The 18,956-nt window shown below is 39.7% G+C and overlaps 1 protein-coding gene across 1 annotated transcript in view; it reads left to right on the top strand.

The window, feature by feature from the left end:
• Positions 1–18,956, top strand: part of RASGRF2 (Ras protein-specific guanine nucleotide-releasing factor 2) — a 137,866-nt gene that overhangs the window by 33,930 nt on the left and 84,980 nt on the right. The window contains exons 9-14 of the mRNA XM_014550194.1: positions 506–666; positions 1,281–1,347; positions 1,890–2,026; positions 9,520–9,602; positions 14,887–15,135; positions 15,755–16,017. Coding sequence (XP_014405680.1) covers positions 506–666; positions 1,281–1,347; positions 1,890–2,026; positions 9,520–9,602; positions 14,887–15,135; positions 15,755–16,017 — 960 coding nt within the window. The remainder of the gene's footprint in view (positions 1–505; positions 667–1,280; positions 1,348–1,889; positions 2,027–9,519; positions 9,603–14,886; positions 15,136–15,754; positions 16,018–18,956) is intronic.

Consider the following 18,956-nt stretch of genomic DNA (forward strand, 5'->3'; position numbering starts at 1 on the left):
GGCCTGGCCAATCGGGGCAATCATGGGTGGAGCTGGCTGAGGGGAGGGGCTGCAGGAGGTTGGCCAGCTGGCCCCACTCCCTGATCTGGCCAGTTTCCTGGGTTCGCTGGCCACAGTGGGCTTCATAGCGACTGGTGGTTTCGGTCATCACGGCATTCCGGTCGCTGGCTTTTTATATATATAGATATGATTATACAATATGTATCTTACTGTTAAATTAATCAGTTGATTGAGATTCAATCCTCATTCTTTGAATTCAGTTTGTCTTTCTTTCAAACTTATTTTCCGCTTAGAGATGAGTAATCAAATCTGAAGTGTTTTATAAAAATAGTAGGAATTAGTGTGACTCTTAAAGCACAATATATTGTTTCTTCTGCTCAGAATGTAGGGAATTTACTTGTTCCAATGGTGCATCCAGTGAATCATTGGTATTTATTGCATCAGGAAGGGCTCTCACCTCACAGAATTTTAATTGCTGTGTATTCTCCACTTTCCTGATCACCAGGTTCTCTTATTCAAGTGCCTTCCGTTGAGAAGGGGAAACTTAGTAAAGTTCGCCTGGGTTCATTGTCTTTGAAAAAGGAAGGAGAAAGACAATGCTTCTTATTTACAAAACACTTTTTAATTTGCACAAGAAGTTCAGGAGGAAAGCTGCATCTGCTCAAGGTACTGGTTTTACATGATTATTCTATTTATGTTTCAAGAGGCATTCAAGTTAATTTAATTATGACTTTCCCATGCCTGGTATCACAAAACATTATCACAATTGCAGAGTGATGTAATGTACAATTACCAACCTTGACATTTACTATGTTGTCACTTGGACCTACAGTAACAGAAATTTAAATGTGCATTACCATTAAGATGTGCAAATCATTTCTGGTCCTTGACAGAAATGATTTGCCTATCTATACCTTCTGTTATTAGTGCCTGAAAATATTGGCTTTCTACTGCTCCAATCACCTCCTGGTTGATGAGCTCAGCCTTTGCTGAGCTGCACTCTCAAGGGCCCCTAAGGGCCATCTAGTTGCCATAGACTGACTTGCTAAATTTTATAAACATTGGGAGTGAGAGCGGTTTGGGGAGAAGAATCATGAAGTTAAATGAGCTCAATTACTTTTACGCATGTAAATTTCATTTTGGAATGTATAAAAACTTATTTATGATGTAGAATTGCTATGCTTTCTGCTGTGGCAACTTGAGAATAAGATTTGCAAATCAGAGCTTCTGAACCTATGCATGATTCTCAAGTCTCTTAATGGAAAATTGGCTTTTCCCAGACAGGTGGGGTTCTCTCTCTAATAGAATGTACCTTGATTGAAGAGTCAGATGCAAGCGATGATGACTGTAAGTCACATTCTATCACTTAGAATTACATTAGAATTAAAAATTCCTATGGCTTTTTATTTTTTTGTAGCTAAGAAAAGCTATGTAAGGAGGCAGTAGAGATGCTGAGAATAAACTCCCTGAAGTCATTTCTATATGAAAAATCCTGTTGAACCATCTAACCTGTAAACATTGTTAAACCATCTTTGGGAATTCACGTTTTACTGAATTTGTCTCACAATAATGACTTTTCAGTGTCAGGCAGAGAAGAAAGGAATTATATTAGAGCGTTAGAACTCTGTAGATTACGAAAATTAAAACACAAAACAAAACAAACCATGAAATGAGAAGGAGACCAGGATTGTAGCCCTGAGTAACCTACTGACCTCAGCTTGTTTACCTGCTTATGAGCTTAGCAAAGCCGCCCCGGTGCTGGAGAAGTGCCATATCGCTGAAATGAGATTCTGAACTTGGACACTGATCGTATTACTAGAACTACGTGAAAGCAGCTATTACTCAGATTTTGCATTCACACCTAATTGTTTGGTTTATGTGTGTTGAAGCCAAAGGTTCTGGGCAAGTGTTTGGACACCTGGATTTTAAAATAGTGGTGGAGCCCCCTGGTGCCGCCCCTTTCACTGTAGTCTTGCTAGCACCTTCACGCCAGGAGAAAGCTGCCTGGATGAGCGACATTAGTCAGGTAAGCAAGTGGCTTTTGCCATAGTTTATTTTCTTGTTTTGTTTTTACATGTCGCAACATTAACTTTTGGAGAGGATTTATTAGAGTTAATTTATTTTTATTTAAAAAGTGCATCTAGTTGCTGTGTGTTACCACTATGTATCTTGAAATGCTAGAATCATTCATTGTTTGTTTTTCTTGTTATGGTTAAAATTTACATGAAATGTAGCAATTGCATTTTAGTTCCTGGGCATTTTGTACAATCTTTAAATGTAATCACTAGTGTTGAATGGAGTTAAAATATCCCTGTTAATCTCCAGTGACCCCATGGTTTTTTTTCCCTTATTTGTTTCTGGAGTAGGAAAATGGTGAGAAACACAAAATCAGCTAACAAGGGCTATGGCGAGAAATCACAAAGGAAGGAATTGCATCAGACAAGAAATACTGTCTGTAGTGTGGAACTGAAAATGAGCTCCTCTATTCCATATGGAAAATAATAGGAAACAAATTTGCTTATTTTTCCTTTATCAGCAATATCCAGTTAGATAATTGTTGTATTTATTCAGGATTTGGAAATATATCAAAATTAGTCATGATTGTGCTGATGAGGATGTGGAGAAAAGGGAACCCTAGTACACTGTTGGTGGGGATGCAGACTGTTGCAACCATTATGTAAAACAGTATGGAGTTTCCTCAAAAAGTTAAATATGGAACTGCCATTTGACCCAATGATCCCACTTCTAGAAATATATCCTAAGAAACCCAAAGCACCAATCAGAAAGAATGTATGCACCCCTATGTTCATAGCAGCACAATTTACAATAGCTAAGATCTGGAAACAGCCCAAGTGACCATCAGTAGATGAGTAGATAAAAAAGCTGTGGTAGATTTATACCATGGAATACTATGCAGCAGGGAAAAAGAAGAATCTCTTACCCTTTGAGACAGCATGGAGGGACCTGGAGAGTATTATGCTAAGTGAAATAAGCCATTCAAAGAAAGACAAGTATCACATGATCTCACTCATATGTGGAATCTAATGAACAAAATAAACTGTTGAACAAAAGGTGGGTGGGGAGATCAATCAAAGAACTTGTATGCATATATGCATAACCCACGGACACGGAAAATAGGGTGGTGGAAGCCTGAAGTGGGGGCGGGGCGGGCTATCATGGGGCAATGGGGGAAACAGGGGGACATAGGTAATACTTTCAACAATAAAGACATAAAAAATTAGTCAGGATTGGACTTGGGCATTTTTATACCAAGCTCTTCACTCTATTAACAAATACAGGAGAAAAATGTTTGTGTAAGGAAAATATTAAAAGAAGGCTTGATAATTATCTTTAAAGTTGTTAACTCAAGGAAGTTTGGGCACATGGAAAAGACATATACTACAGATTCTTTAGCCTCTTTTTTTCTGAAGAGTTTATAGTATTTATTACATAAGACTTAAGTAAAAATCTGAATTATATAATAGTTCTTTAAGTGCTTTTTTCTGAGTAACTGAAAACTGAGGGAAAGTGGAAAGAGAATAAATGTGAAAAAGAATTATTTTTATACATCAAAGAAATTTTTCAGATTTAGTCTCATTTGACCTTTACAGCAGTGTACTGAAAGTAAACAGCAATATTATTCCCATTTCACAGGTGAGAAACCTGAGATTTGGAAGGCTAAATGTTTGTCCTAAGTTATATAACTGTGTTGAGTCAGGACTCAAATGTAATCCAGGTCTTTTATTAGCACTCTAAACATTCTTTATAGGAGTGCTGGATTTTTACTTATATACGCCCACAACTACTTTGATGGTGAATAGCTAGAAGTGAAGGTACTTTTTTGGCTAACGAAGGAATGAAAATCTGAGATCTTCTATATTTGCTTAATTATATCCTTGTGGTGATTTATTAATGCTTTCATTAACTCTATGTTCTATTAATACTTTAGTTTCTGTTTATAATGCATCTCTGACCTGAAGACACTCTGAATCATTCACAGATTCTGTGAATGTTTGTCGTGCTATTACCATGTGCTGCCAGGTGTTGTGTAGGTGCCATGCTGTCAAGAAGACAGGCAGGCTAGTAAGGAACAAAAGGAAGTAGACAACTTAATGCAACAAAACTTTGTGAGTGTTATGAAGCCAAGGGGAGTAGGAAGAATGGGAGAATAGCAATAGGCAAAGGTATTTTTCTGGTTGCTTCTAGCTTCTAGCTTCCGATGTACCTGGGACTCCTGCAATACACAGTTGATAATAGCTTCAAGTGACCTTAGGATGCCTGGTGAGGCATTATCAAAAGAGAAAGGCCCTTGGGGTGTGTGAATGGATCTTTAAAGATAGGTACTCAATGCTTTGCCTGCCTCAAGCATTCAAGTGAGACTCTTGACTTAGATACATCTTGTGGCAGAAACAACTTCCTCCTATTTCTCCAATTTGCTATGATTAGGATGTTAAATTGCATTTGAATATATCTACAATTGAACTGGAGAAGAACACTAACTGAAAGTTGTATCTTTTTGAGGGATGATATCGTCATTAAATGAAATTACTTTGTTTAGTAGAGCCTTGATATTATGTGGCTCTGACACTTAGGATTGCACTCATTCAGCAAATAAATTTATTCAGTGATGCTATATGCCAGCCACTGTTTAGGTACTTGTGATATATCATGCACAAAAGAGGCAATGATGACAAACAATTCCCCTGCTTGTGTAGCTTATAGTCTAGTGTAGGGAAGACTGAATTGAGCAGTGAACATAATGAATAACTACACACTATTTTTTTAAATTTTATTTTAAAAAATATTTTTATTGATATCAGATTGGAAGAGAGAGGGAGAGAGAGATAGAAACATCAATGATGAGAGAGAATCATTGATTGGCTGCCTCCTGCACACCCCCTACTGGGGATCAAGCTCGCAACCCGGGCATGTGCCCTTGACTGGAATCGAACCTGGGACCCTTCAGTCCTCAGGCTGACACCCTATCCACTGAGCCAAACCAGCTAGGGCTACATACTATTTATGTTAGAGGGTGATTGGGCAGGGTAAGAAGATGATTGGGCTGTGGGAGGTGTGTGGGTTGGTATAGTTTTTCAATCGCAGTCATCTCATTCTGAAGATGACATCTAAACAACAACTTTAGCAGGTGACAGAAGTAACATGTAGATATGTGGTGAAGGTAAAGTTATTCCACACAGAGGGAACAGCCATTTCAAAAACTTCAGACCAGGAGGACACTGCATATATTGAGTAATAGCATGAAAGTCAGCGTGGCTGAGTAGAATGTGAGCGAGGGAAAAAGAAACAAAGGAAGTTGTTAAGTGGAGTTGTTAAGTAAGCAATGGGATATAGAAGTTCAGTGTTTAGGTCCAGGCTCTGCCATTTAGGTGATAGTTCAGGCTGCGAAACTGTTGAGATCACCCAGGGAATAACTAGATAGAAATGAGAAGAGGTCCATGGCCCCAACGAGAGATCGGGGAGAACATCAAAGACGACTAAGAAAGAACCCCCAGTGCAGTCAGAGGATAGCTAAGAGGGCATGGTGTCCTGGAGGTCAACGAATAAAACATATCCAGGAGGGAGTGGTCACTTGTCAACTGCTACTAATGAGTGTCCTGCGATACTTAGTGAGTGTCCTGATGTGGGGTTTGAACGGTGAGTGGTAGGGAGGGAGTGCTCCACTGATGACTGAACCTGGCCTGCTGCCCAGCAGCCTGAATCTCAACTGGCTTTGTTCTCTGGTTAAAGCATTTCGTTTTCTGGGGGAAATTATGTGCTATACATACATTGATGGAATTTGTCAGTCTCCCAAGTATGTCTCTGGACATATTTATTATTAATAAGTTGAATCTATTGAATGCTTAAAATGTACTGTTTAATATTTTATGATGTACTAGTATATGTAAAAATATGGACACAAAAGGGAACTAAAAATTACTTCCAACACCCGGAACACTAAATAAATGTTTATCAAAGTATTGCCACAGATCACTCTGTTAGGATTACCTGGAGGCTTTTTAAAAATGCAGATTCTTGAACCCCTATTCCAGATACCCCCAACGTTTAACAAGCTCCAAGATCATTTTAGTACAATTAAATTAGAAAACCTTTACCCTGAAAATCAACTGTTTCCATCTCTAAATCCTCCACAGTCTTGCTATAGAGAAATAATTTCACAGTTTGGCTCTCAATGTATATATGTATAATTTTTGCTTTTTGCCTCATATACGTCTTTCTATAGATATGCAAATTCTTCATATTGGTGTCTTCTAATATATATGTCAAAATATATATATCAGAATATGTATTTGTATATATAGGTATATTCTACCACATTAATGTACCACTTTTTTAGATTTTTTCAAATATTTGGCATATCATATGGGCAGTTTCCTGGTTTTGGTATTAATAAATGCTGTGGTGCTAAACATCTTTGAAAAGTTTTTTCCCTTTCAAGATCCCTGGCTGTGTATCTTTCCCACAGTAGGTGAGACTGGTACAGGTCCCTGATCACTTTCATGATTTCATAATTCATGACTCAACAGACTACCAAAATGCTTCAAGAAATATATAGCTCTTCATTTCACTACATCATCAGTAAGGGATCTATGCAGCTTTCTTTTAAGTCCTGCCACATTTATCATATTTTCCTATTTAATGGAAAAGCGGTATTGCTTTCTACTGGTTTTAGTTTACATGTCTGTAATTATCAATGAGATGAACATTTCCCACTATTTCTGTTTCTTGTCCATTCATGCCAAATGGACATTTATTCATTTTAGCTCTCCTTAGAGACTAGGGAAATGAACATTTTCTTTCAATTCCTATTATGACTATGTTTTCTATTATATTGTCTTTTTATTTGTCATTCTTTATTTTGCTAAATCTTAATATTTTTGTGAATTGATTTGAAGTCACTGTGCTAGGCTAGCGTGTTACATTAAGCACACGTGGCTATGATTTTAGATAATCAAGTGGCTCCAGGGTTTTGACACAATCCCAGTTTCACACAAAACACTCTGTTCAAAACTGTAGGCTAAGCCAGGCCTCCGTCTCTGAAGCTGTAATTTTTAGAAGTTACAATTGCTTCAATGATTACTTGCACTTTTAGCTACACCAGTAAGGCCATTATTAACCCTTGACGCCTCCAACAAAACTCACACGTGGCTAATGGTCTTGACCAATAATTATTCCCTTTTTCATCTATTTATAGAAAAAAACCTTGAGACTGGAGATTTGACCATTCATTTCAATATAGTGCATTCATTTGTGCTTGTCTTACTGTCATACAATAATGGTCACTTAAACACATTTTTCTGTAATTATGGGTATTAACTAAAATGCAGAATTAAAATTCACCTCTGAGCTTCTCGATTTGGGCAGATGTGTCAAAATATAGACCCATTTAGACTAATTTGTAGCATGCTGACATGCTTTTTTCCCCTTAAAATAGTTTCTCTGAAATCAATAGGAAATTTTCTATTTTAACAAGAAGGTGAATTAAAAAAGAAAAACTTAATCTAACCTTTCTTCCCTCTACCTAGATGTATTAATAAGGTAAAAAACATGATGACATAGTAGACTACTGACCTTTGAATAGATATTGCCTGAAGCAAACCCCTCAAAAACCCTGCTGGAGAAGTCACTGTCAAGGACCAGCTGCATCACAATTACCGGGGGCTTTTGTGAACACACTGTTCCCAGCCCCAGCCTACTTAGAGTCATCACTGCTGAACTACTGTATCCATGGCCCAGGAATCTGCTCTTGTTATCCTCGTAATCTCAAGGTTTACTGTAGTTCACATAGGTTCAACGTTGCCCTTAAAGATAAGCGACACTTTGCTTATTTTCATGTATTTCTTGAATGAGTGAATTGAATTCATTTTCTCAAGGCACAAACTCTTCTCTCCAACACTACCAAATACATGCTTATGTGATCATGAGTATTTACCACTCCTGCCAATAAAAACATTTGCTCACTTGCGTGCGTGCACACACACACACGCACACACATGTGCACGAGCTTTTTGAAAGTTCATGTTACATCACTTTGCTTTTACAAAAGACCTATATTGTTTCAAGGTGCTGTGGTGTAAGGAAGTGAATTGAAGAGGACTTAAAAATATTCCATTTTATTTCCAGAGTTGGCATCCTCTGTACCTGGTCATTGAAATAATGGCATGCGACATGAGGGAACAATTTTTTTTAAGGAAAAAACAAATATGAATATGGCTGATATACTAAGTAGACTGAATAGTCAAGTGATGGCAGTGATCTGAAGTTTCTTATACGCATATTCACTCTTTCATTAGATGTTGGGGTTTAGGGTGAACTCTTAGTTGACGATCTATGTGAAGTCACTTGGCAATCAGCTTCTCCACACCATTGAATTGCAGTCATAAAGCCCCACATGGTGTTTTAGTTGCTAGAAGGAATTTCTGATTTTAAAATTGTTTAAATCTTTTGTATTTTCTGCTTTCCCCCCAAAGGGAATATGTATAATTCAAAATAAATCCCCTCTAACCCAAAATAATTGCAAAGAGAAATTAAAAAAAATATTTTATTGATTTTTTACAGAGAGGGATAGAGAGTTAGAAACATCGATCAGCTGCCTCCTGCACACCCTCTACTGGAGATGTGCCCACAACCAAGGTACATGCCCTTGACCGGAATCGAACCTGGGACCCTTGAGTCCGCAGGCTGATGCTGTATCCACTGAGCCAAACCAGTTAGGGCACAAAGAGGAATTTTTAATTGATAAAGCATACATATAAAATAAAGAAGGCAGAGAAAATTAGCATAAGTTCCTTTTAGAAAGAAAAGAGAAAAAGATGAACAGAGTTTGATGTATGCCAGAAACAGGAGAAATTACACCATACATCCTCACCAAACCAACATGGTACCAACAGAAACTAGTAAAATGTGGGAATTTATTGGCAAACAAACAAACAAACAAACAAACAAAAACACTGGGAAACAGGCACAGAGCTTGCTAGTGAAAGGGAAGATAATTTATTCTAAGGAAGCCACCATATCTCCTCTGCCTGCCACACACCACCCGTAGGGCAGAGAATGAACACAGCAGAGGGAGTCCCATGAGAACGTACTAAACCTCTCAGTAAGTGCCGCACCTGCCAGAGAACTGTGACAATGTGACGTGTGGTCAGAAACCTTGGGAAACACATTGCAGGAAAACATAGTCCTTATACCTACTCTCAGGTATTGACCAGGTGCACAGTTTTGGTATCTAGACATTGAATCTGTTCATCAATGTGTAATGTTTACCTGCCACTGTGCGTGCACCTGTGCGCACACACACACACACGTGTGTGTGTGTGTGTGTGTGTGTGTGTGTGTGTGTGTGTTTCTGAGCGGGGTGGGGGGGGGAATGAGAGAAGGGAGGGAGGGAGAGAGAGAGATGAGAAACTAAATTGTTTTGTGGCTATAAACAATTCTGGGAATATATGATCTGCCTAGGTTTTCATGTGGGTTGTAATTGTCTATTTTTTAATTTCACAGTGTGTGGACAATATACGGTGTAATGGTTTAATGACTATAGTGTTTGAAGAGAATTCCAAAGTCACTGTGCCACATATGATTAAGTAAGTGGTGTAATACTTTCCCTTGCATTTTAATCAAGATCAAATTGGTAGAGAATGTGAAACCATGAATAAAATATTGCTTCAGTAGCATTCTGCTTCATATTGTGAATGTTTCTTGACAGTAATATGATAATTCATGACATGCTAATATAAATAAGACTATCAGAATGGTTTTTCAGGTGTGTAGTTTATTGACTCACAGCATAGAAACATTGTTTTTCATACTGTGACATATGCCTTCACTCAGGAAAACTTACTGAGATTTTCAAGTTCAGTATAAGAAGTTGTGACAGCCAGATGTGTCCAAGGTCAGAGGTTGGGTCAAGGTATGGCAGATGCTTTGGTGTCTTCCCAGTGGGTGTGAATCTTATCCCTCAGATTTGGTTATAGAAGTATGTTTAGATTTCAAAAACACCTAATAGGAATCATATGACTGTTCCATGGTACCATCTACCCACTGCCTGTACATGGATCTGTCCTAGAGGCTGTTTCCCAGAGCTGCCAGGCTGCTCTCTGTTTTCTTAACAAAGTAAATCCTATAATTTCAAGTGATCAATAGGGAAACTGCCATTTAAAAAGAGAAACTATATCAATAGCTATGTGCCATAGCTCTCTGTATTAATGCTTTCACCTCTATGTACTTTTGTCTTTCTAAATTCAGAAATTGTTTTGGGAATTTGTAGCTGACCAATTTGTTAATCTCATTCTTTTGGGTATTTTCATTCCAAATTCTAAGAATAAAATGTATTTATAAGAGCAGTTGTTTTATATTTTTAAAATTAAAAAATGTTTGTCTTCTATCCCTTTTTTATGGACTCTGTTGGGGTCTGAGCTATTTTTGCTAAGGCAATAAATAACATTAACTTTCCTCTTCATAGGTAGTAGCTCTAATTAGCATGATTCTAATGGTAAAAATTTTAAAACATTAAATATTGTATTAGATGAAGGCAGAGTACATTATACTAGTGTGATAATTACTATAGAAAAAATGATGAAAGAATGATAGTATTTTAAATTACTAGTCAAATTTAAAGATATTTGCAGTAGGATTATTTTGAAACTGGGCAAAGATTCCTTTAGTGTTCAGTTTTCTAGGTTTTTAGTTTAGTATAGTCTTTTTAGAACCAGATCAGTTAAAAATATGTGATGCTGAGATTAAAACCAAGCATGGACTATTAAGTCAAAAGGTCCAAATTTAGACTTAGTTTTATAATTCACATTATTGGGTTAGAATTTTATTATTAATTTTCTACTCATGGGATTCTTATTTTTATATTTCACAATATAATATCTACTATTGTTATTTGTTTAAAAAGTACTATCTTGAAGGTTAGACAGTCATGAAAGTCCAAACTGCTTTAGAATGAGAATATGTCAGTTGGACATGGTAGCCTAAACCCCAGAGCAGTTGCATACCCACTATTTACATATTTTGTTGACTTTAAAAAAATTAATACAGATAAAACTTCAGTTTTGCGCCTGACCGGTTATGGCTGGTACCCAAATGCATCTTCTGTCCCCTGTGAAGGCAGTTTGACCAGCGTCCATGTCCAAGCTTGTTTGTGTAACTATCTCCCATACAGATCAAGACTTTCCTGCCTTTGGGTACAGAGGTGACACTTGAACGAGTAGGAACCATTCTCCTGTAAGGACAGAAACCTGTATCTTGAGCTGTAAGGATTTTCTGATAGAGTCACACCTATTTTGATGCCATCTGTACTATACTAGAATTATAACCAAGGCAGTTTCATGTATTTCATATATTTCTTTCTTCTATTTTCCCTGCCTCATTGAGCCTGGCCCTCCTCAATCAGACAAAGGGGGATGATTTTGTAATTTCTATTTCTTATGACAGTCTCCTCCACGGCCCTCTTTTACCCTAAATTCTGTATTCTGGCCTCCCTGTGCATCTCCTTGGCAGTACACCATGGGGGGTGGCGGGGGGGAGAATGACATTTTTCAGAGTTAAAAAAGTTAAGGCCCTCTTTTACCCAAAATTCTGTATTCTGGCCTCCCTGTGCATCTCCTCGGCAGTACACCATGGGGGGTGGGGGGGAGAATGACATTTTTCAGAGTTAAAAAAGTTATCCTATCTTCATTGTGTCTTGTTACTGACATGACAGCACTCTGCAGGCACTCACTTCCTTTGAAAACTTCCTAATTATAATAGGTGATATGAGTTTGATGTTTTAAGATTTTTTTAAGTGTTTACCAAAAAAGAGTTATTATCATAAAAGGCTTAAGTAACAACATTATATCATTCTTGGGAGTCCCTTAGGAAATAAAGACCTTGTTCAGTATAATAAAAGAAAATTAAATAATTTCATAATATTCAATTTCTTTTCTTTACTTAAAATGAATGTGATTACAATTTTAAAGGACAGTAGTGTAATTAGTCAGTTTTATTTTAATTTCATGTTGGCTACAACATATTTTATCCTCCTAGTGTTTTGATTAAAGTAATTATAGTCAAAAGATGCAAATCTGCCCAGCCAGTGTAGCTCAGCGGTTGAGCATCGACCCAGGAACCAAGATTCTTGCTTAGGGCACATGTCTGGGTTTCAGGCTTGATCCCCTGTGGAGGGCATGCAGGAGGCAGCCAATCGATGATGTTTCTCTCTCATCAATGTTTCTATTTCTCTATCCTTCACCCTTCCTCTGTCTCTAAAACAATCAATAGAAACATATTTTTAAAAAAAGATACAAATCTCAAAGTACTATTAAAATGCAAGATCGTGACATTTATTAGGTAAAAATATCCCTTTCAGTGGTATTTTACATTTATGTATTTAGGTTGAGGTTTGCTTTCCTTTAATAATAGTTAACCTCAACCTTCCTAGAAAGTAAGAGTTCTTTGGTGGAAAATGGTGGGAGAAAAAGTGATTACCTCAGTCAGGCATCTTTAGACAGACTGATTCATAAAAGTCTCTAAGGTCTTTTTCACAAGTGAGAAAATTAAGAACCAGAAAAGTATAGTTGGTTGAGGCTCACATAGTGAGTGGAAAAAAGAGCCATGCAGTTTTCAAGAATCCCCAAAGATATGATGTGCATTTTCAAGATCAGTAATGAGACTGAAACTAGCAGCCCGCCCTTAGTCAATTCCTCAGCAGGGCTGAGCAGCTCATTTAAAATGCCATTTCAGGCCTGCAAAGGAAATCCTTCCACCTGCACTGAGCTTACTTTGGGGTGGGAAGTTTCCAAGAGCAAGCTAAGAAAGCTATTGATTCCTTTTTATCCCAAAGAAAATAAATATATAATTTGAAACCCCTCGAAGTGCTGAAAGGGATAATTAAGGGCACTCACACAACAAGCCAACTGACTCTTGGCAAGCAATTACCTCATTGAACATCACTGGCCCTGTAGCATATCTTTTAATCAAGTGGTGAAACCCAGGGCTCATTGACCGCCTGCTCTGAGATGCTGCAAGGAAAGGGAACACAGGATCTCAGAAGGGAATGTGAAAGCTCAGGGCAGTCCTGGCAAAGAGGGGCGTTTCTCTGAGCCCCACTCGGATTCAACCTCTGCTTCGACGTTTTTTTCTCTTACCAACTTTGCTTCTCGGCGGGCCTCTTTTGCCCTTTTTGCAAATGCACACCACTGGCTGAGGGCTCTGAGCGAGGCAGAGGGACTTGAGGGCTGCTGAGAGTCCTCTCCTCAGTCTGCTCTCCACAGGCTCCCAGTGGATCAGCCCAGTCAGGTTGAGGAGCAACCAGAGGCGAGGTTTCATAGGATGAGAAGGAGCAGAGCCTTGCAGCAACCTCTACAAGGGTTCACAGCTGATGTTTCAACCATCACCTTTTTTATTGAGGTAAAATTGGTATATAACATTATATTAGTTTCCGGTATACATTATAATTTGATGTTTGTATACACTACAAAATGATGCACCATAAGTCTAGTTACTACCCATAACCACACAATTGACCCCCTTTGCCCATTTTACTTTAAAAAATATAAAGACATTTTTAATACTGCAAAATAGTGAAAAGAAAGCCTTTTACACAACTTATGGATTAAACTGTACTCATAAAACAGATTGCCTTAAATGCATTAATAATCCAGGAAGAATGGAGTGAACTAAGTGTTCAGTTCAAGATGTTAAAGAATGACAAAATAAACTGCAAGGAAAGTGTAGGAAGGAAATAAGATCAGAACAGACATTAATAAATTAAAATATAGAAAAATAGTAGAATTGGTAAAGAGCCAATTCTAGAGGGGAAAATTCCTTATATTATCATCTATTAGTCAGTCTAGTCAAGAAATAAGGGGAAACACAAATGCACAAAATTAGAAGTGAGAAAAAAAACACACACCACAGATATAGCAGTGATATCTGTCTCTTCCCCTCCCCTAACCCCTCTGTGGGGAGAATGCCATCCATTAGTTTTTAAGGGCATTTTTGATATTCTGATTTAAGGGCATAAGCAAAGCCCCTCCTAAATAGGGCTGTTGGCCTCATTTTCTTACTAAAACATGATTGAACTAGAGAGAGAAGGAAGGGTAGCAGATTATGCCACCTCAAAATATGCCACTTAGTTATATTGATTATTTTGAGCAATAGGAACTTGAAAAACAGCTAACGCCAGAAGAGTCTTTCTCTAAACTCCCTTTATCTGCCTAAAGACAGATCCTCCAAAAGGTACTTAATTGTCATAAATCCCTTCCCAGGGAGTTTCATCAAGCAGAGAGGATTCACCCTTATCACAGGAGAGGAGGCTAGACGTCAATACCACTCCCAGACACACTGTCACACACTATTTTATCTTCCCTCTATTCTTCTAGAGACCCATTCACCTTCCCCCCAAGTCATTCACTCTTCTTTAAGTGACCGCCATTCCTCCTCCCCTTTCCCTGTTAAGATGATGTTTCATCCTGAATCTAAGCCACCTCGGGGAGTTACTCGTTTCTTCTTGGGTAATTCCCAGGTATCCATGTTAATAAAATTGTTTGTTTTTCTCTTGCTACTCTGTCCATTATTACCGGGGTCTCAGCCAAGAACTCAGAAGGGCAGAGGGAAATTATTTTTCCTCCCCTACAGAAGGAATCCACAACATGAATGAATGATTATTATCTTCTCCACAATCAGTTCTGACCTTCCTAAATTATAATGTCATAGTCGATGTTTTTAAGGCCTGCCTTGTTTTCTGTAATGTGTCATATCAACATCTTTTATCAAATGCGGTGGGAGGCCCTTACCCAAGTGTGTGTTTACCGGCGCGTAAACACTCCGTGGTCGAGAGGCACATGTCTTGGGTTTGTTCTCACGCTCCTGCTTTGTGCGCAGGTCTGATGCCCGTCTTCATAAAGACGACATCGACATTTGCTTCAGTAAAACACTCAACTCCTGCAAAGTGCCCCAGATCCGTTATGCCAGCGTGGAGCGCCTCTTGGAGCGGCTGACGGACTTGCGGTTTCTCAGTATCGATTTCCTCAACACCTTTCTGCACACCTATCGTATTTTCACAACGGCAGCCCAGGTGCTGGCGAAGCTTTCTGACATATACAAGAGGCCTTTTACCTCCATCCCGGTCAGGTAGGCCCGGGGTTTGCCTCTCATGAAAGTGTGGCCTCCTGGTTCCTGGGTCTCCCGCAGGTGAGCAGCCCGACTCTGCAGAGCTGCCCTGAGGGTATTGTCTTGCCTTCGAACAGTAGAAGGGGGTGAGTAGAGGTCTCAGATTGGTCTCGAGGGGAGAATGTGAGAATCCTATAGTCCCCAACTGGCCTTTGATTGCTCTGTGATTACTTGGAAGCTAACTCCATTATTTGAGGCGTTTCTATTTTTTTTTCTTTTTTACAGTTGTGTTTTTCAAACTTGAATTTGCACAAACTTTAATATGTTGTGCAATTGCAGGCTCTGATTGCAGGTCTGGAGTGGAGCCTGAGTCTGCATTTCTAAAAGCTGTCCAGAGACACCAATGCTACTTGTCTTTGGACCACAGTTTAGTAGCAGGGGATTAGACATGGCCTAAAAAGTGTCTGTGTTCCTTTGGCCAGTGTGTGGAATACAGGTGGCATTGAAATGAAGGAAACCCAGCAACAGACGTGCGATGATATTGTGGCCTTTTAATGTCGGGAACATGTTCTTGAATGACGTCGGGGGAATAATTTTCACTTGGCTACAATCTGTTAATAGCTTTTGCTCATATTTCCAGGTCACTGGAATTGTTTTTCGCCACCAGCCAGAACAGCAGAGGTGAACATCTGGTTGATGGCAAATCTCCACGCCTGTGTCGCAAATTCTCTTCCCCACCACCCCGAGCCGTGTCCAGAACATCCTCCCCAGTGAGGGCCAGAAAGCTGTCCTTGACTTCTCCCTTGAATTCAAGGATAGGAGCCTTGGACCTGACCACCGCCTCGGCGTCCAGCAGTCCCACCACCCCCCACAGCCCTGCTGCGTCCCCACCGCCGCACACTGGTAAAGTACCGTTGGATCTTAGCAGAAGCCTCTCTTCTCCAGAACAAAGCCGGGGATCTGTAGAAGAGCATGTAGATAACCCCCGCGTGGATCTGTGTAACAAGCTAAAACGAAGTATTCAAAGAGGTATTATCCAGCTGCCACACCCCATGTTTGCTGGCCACCTGCTTCCCCACCGTTGCTTCTGGAACCCTAGTTCCCTCTTTTTATGACTTTCCTACTTCTGCATAGAATGTAGAATGTATGCAATGAGTAGTTAGAAGGAAAAACTCCTATAGTTCCCTCTAGCTTTTGTGGAAAAGAGATCAAGGTTAGTTCTCTTACTGCCTTCTATAATAAAAGCTAACTGCGGTCTATGGAAGAATAGCAGTATCTGAATGGTATTATTGGAAGGTTCTTCATGAAATATGATTAAGGCTGGTTGGGTAAAGAGCCTACCTAGCATGACACTCTGCATAGAGGTAGGTTGGGGGCACCTTCACCATGAGTTTGGCGCTTAGAGCCTTCTTCTTCTGCAGTGTCTGCCTTAAGCACCTGTACTGCTTCCAGCCTCCCCTGCAAAGGATGATCTAGCCTGGAAGCGTTAAGGTGGTTTCTTCAGTTTAGTTACCAAGGCAACACTCCATGTTACAGCAGAGATATGGGAAGGAAAATCAAATCTGAGACAGTGTTTATTGTCCTTGGCACCCAAAATGGTTTTTAAAAAGGTAGATTAAAAAAATAGTAAAATTTTAAAAAAGGTAGATTCGATTATTTGTTTTCTGATTAAGTTCTCTAAAGTCTTCCTATCACACTTAGTTAAAGTACATTCTCCCTGCCAAGGCCTTCAGACCCTATCAGACTTGGATACTATCTCCCTCTCAACCTCTGCTCCTGCTCTGCTCCCTCATCTACTAGGCTATCGTCACATTGATTTCCTTTTTGTGTCTCAGAAACATCTCAAACATTGCTGCCTCAGGGCCTTGGCATCTGTTCTTCCCTCTGCCTGGACAGTCTTTCCCCATCTAAGCTCCGCGAGGTTAGCAACCTTATCTATCTTGTTCACCTCTGTACATTCAGTGCCGTGGCCAGTGCCTGGCAGGTAGTAAATTTTTGTTAAATGAATGAATCAAGCAAAACTCTCAGTGAATTGTTTGAGGGTCTATGGCGTATCGCCTTACCTTCCTCAGCGTGGTACAGTGTAGATAGGGGTCGGAGGAGGTGACCCTTGTTGCTTCTGTAAATCCAGTATGTCTGCAATGTAAACAAAAAAAGGTTTCACAGCCAAATTAGCAAACAGCTTTATTTATTTATTTTTTGCTGTATAATAACTGATTTACTTCCTGATAACAAAATAAAAATTGGGCAATTAATCAGACAATGTGTCCAAATTTCAAGGAGGATCACCCAGATGGAAGCAGAGACCCCTGCTTGTCTGTCTGCTTGAAGCTTCTATGTACTTTCTAGCTCCGATCATTAATATAAGCTTCCTGAGTGAAGTACTTAATGGAATTTTAACTGGAGTGGTTGTCATCATCAAAAGTAGCACCCTTTAAACAAGAAATTCTTTAATTAAATTGACAAGTTAGCAACTAAGGCGGAGGAAAGGAGGAAGATAATTAAAAAGTCATTAGAACAACAATTTTCAGCAAAATCATGATGGATTCTTCTCAGGAATAATGAGGCAGAACACAAGCTGACAAGCGCCCCTGGGGTTTGATCCAGCACCTGTGCCTGGGCACCTCCACAAATAGGATGACTTAGGAAGGCTTTCTCAGCCCCCCTCTGCGGCAGGGTGCCCTGAGAACTACAGGAGTTTCCCAGAATGTGGGGAGTTCTTTCCACTCCTTTATTGGATTGCAGTAAATAAAGGAGGAGAAATCTGAAGATAAGTCTAGTAGATTCTTGTGTTATTTTGAATTCGAAGAGCTTCAGGAATAAGCATGTGAGTGTCAGACATTTGTGGCTCTGAGGCTGTGGTTTGATTGCCTCTGGGGCTGGAATTAGAACATGGCAGGTATGTTCAAGGGTCATTGCTTCGCCTTCTCTGTGCCGGTTGTTGTGCCACAGTGTCCATGGTGGTAGATAAGATGGTGCCCTGGCCCCTTACACTCCAGTTATGTGGAGAAGATAGACATCACATAACTGGAAGGGCAGGTAGTACAGGATATAGACAGAGTGCTCTGGAGGCTGAAAAGCACAGGAGATCATGTCCGGTTGAGTAGAATCAGGACATGTCACTGACATGAGCCAGAAGAATGGATAAGTGGGTTAGAAATGGGTGAACATATGAGCAAAGGGCTATTGTTAAACCCAACTGGTGAAAGCCATTTTTGAGGGCAGGAGACATCATTGCTTCTGAAGGGACAGCTTTTATATATATACTAGAGGCTCAGTGCATGAATCTGTGCATGGGTGGGGTCCCTTGGCCTGACTGGCGATCAGGGATGATCTGGGCCATCTGGCCAGGGGGAGGGACTGTGGGAGATTGGCTGGCTGTGGGAGCGCATTGACCACCAGGGGGCAGCTCCTGCATTTAGTGTCTGCCCCCTGGTGGTCAGTGTGTGTCATAGTTACCGGTTGACTGGTCATTTGGTTGACCGGTCGTAATGGTCACTTAGGCTTTTATTTATATATATTATTTATTTAAAGAGAAAGGTAGAGGGAGAGATAGAAACATCAATGATGAGAATCATATATATCAGCTACTTCCTGCATATCCTCCACCAGGGATTGAGCCCGCAATCCAGGCATGTGCCCTGACTGGGAATGGAAACGTGACCTTCTGGTTCATAGGTCGATGCTCAACCACTGAGTCACACAGGCCGGGCCAGAAGGGACAGCTTTTGTCCAATTCTGATGCCATGTGCAGCCCTGCAGAGCAGACCCTGTCGCTAGTTTTCTAGGGCTTTCTAGTATTGAGGCAACTTAAAAAAAAAAAACTCTCCTAAAAAATCATT

Source organism: Myotis brandtii, unplaced genomic scaffold (assembly GCF_000412655.1).
Source record: "Myotis brandtii unplaced genomic scaffold, ASM41265v1 scaffold115, whole genome shotgun sequence".
NCBI classification, from domain to species: domain Eukaryota; kingdom Metazoa; phylum Chordata; class Mammalia; order Chiroptera; family Vespertilionidae; genus Myotis; species Myotis brandtii.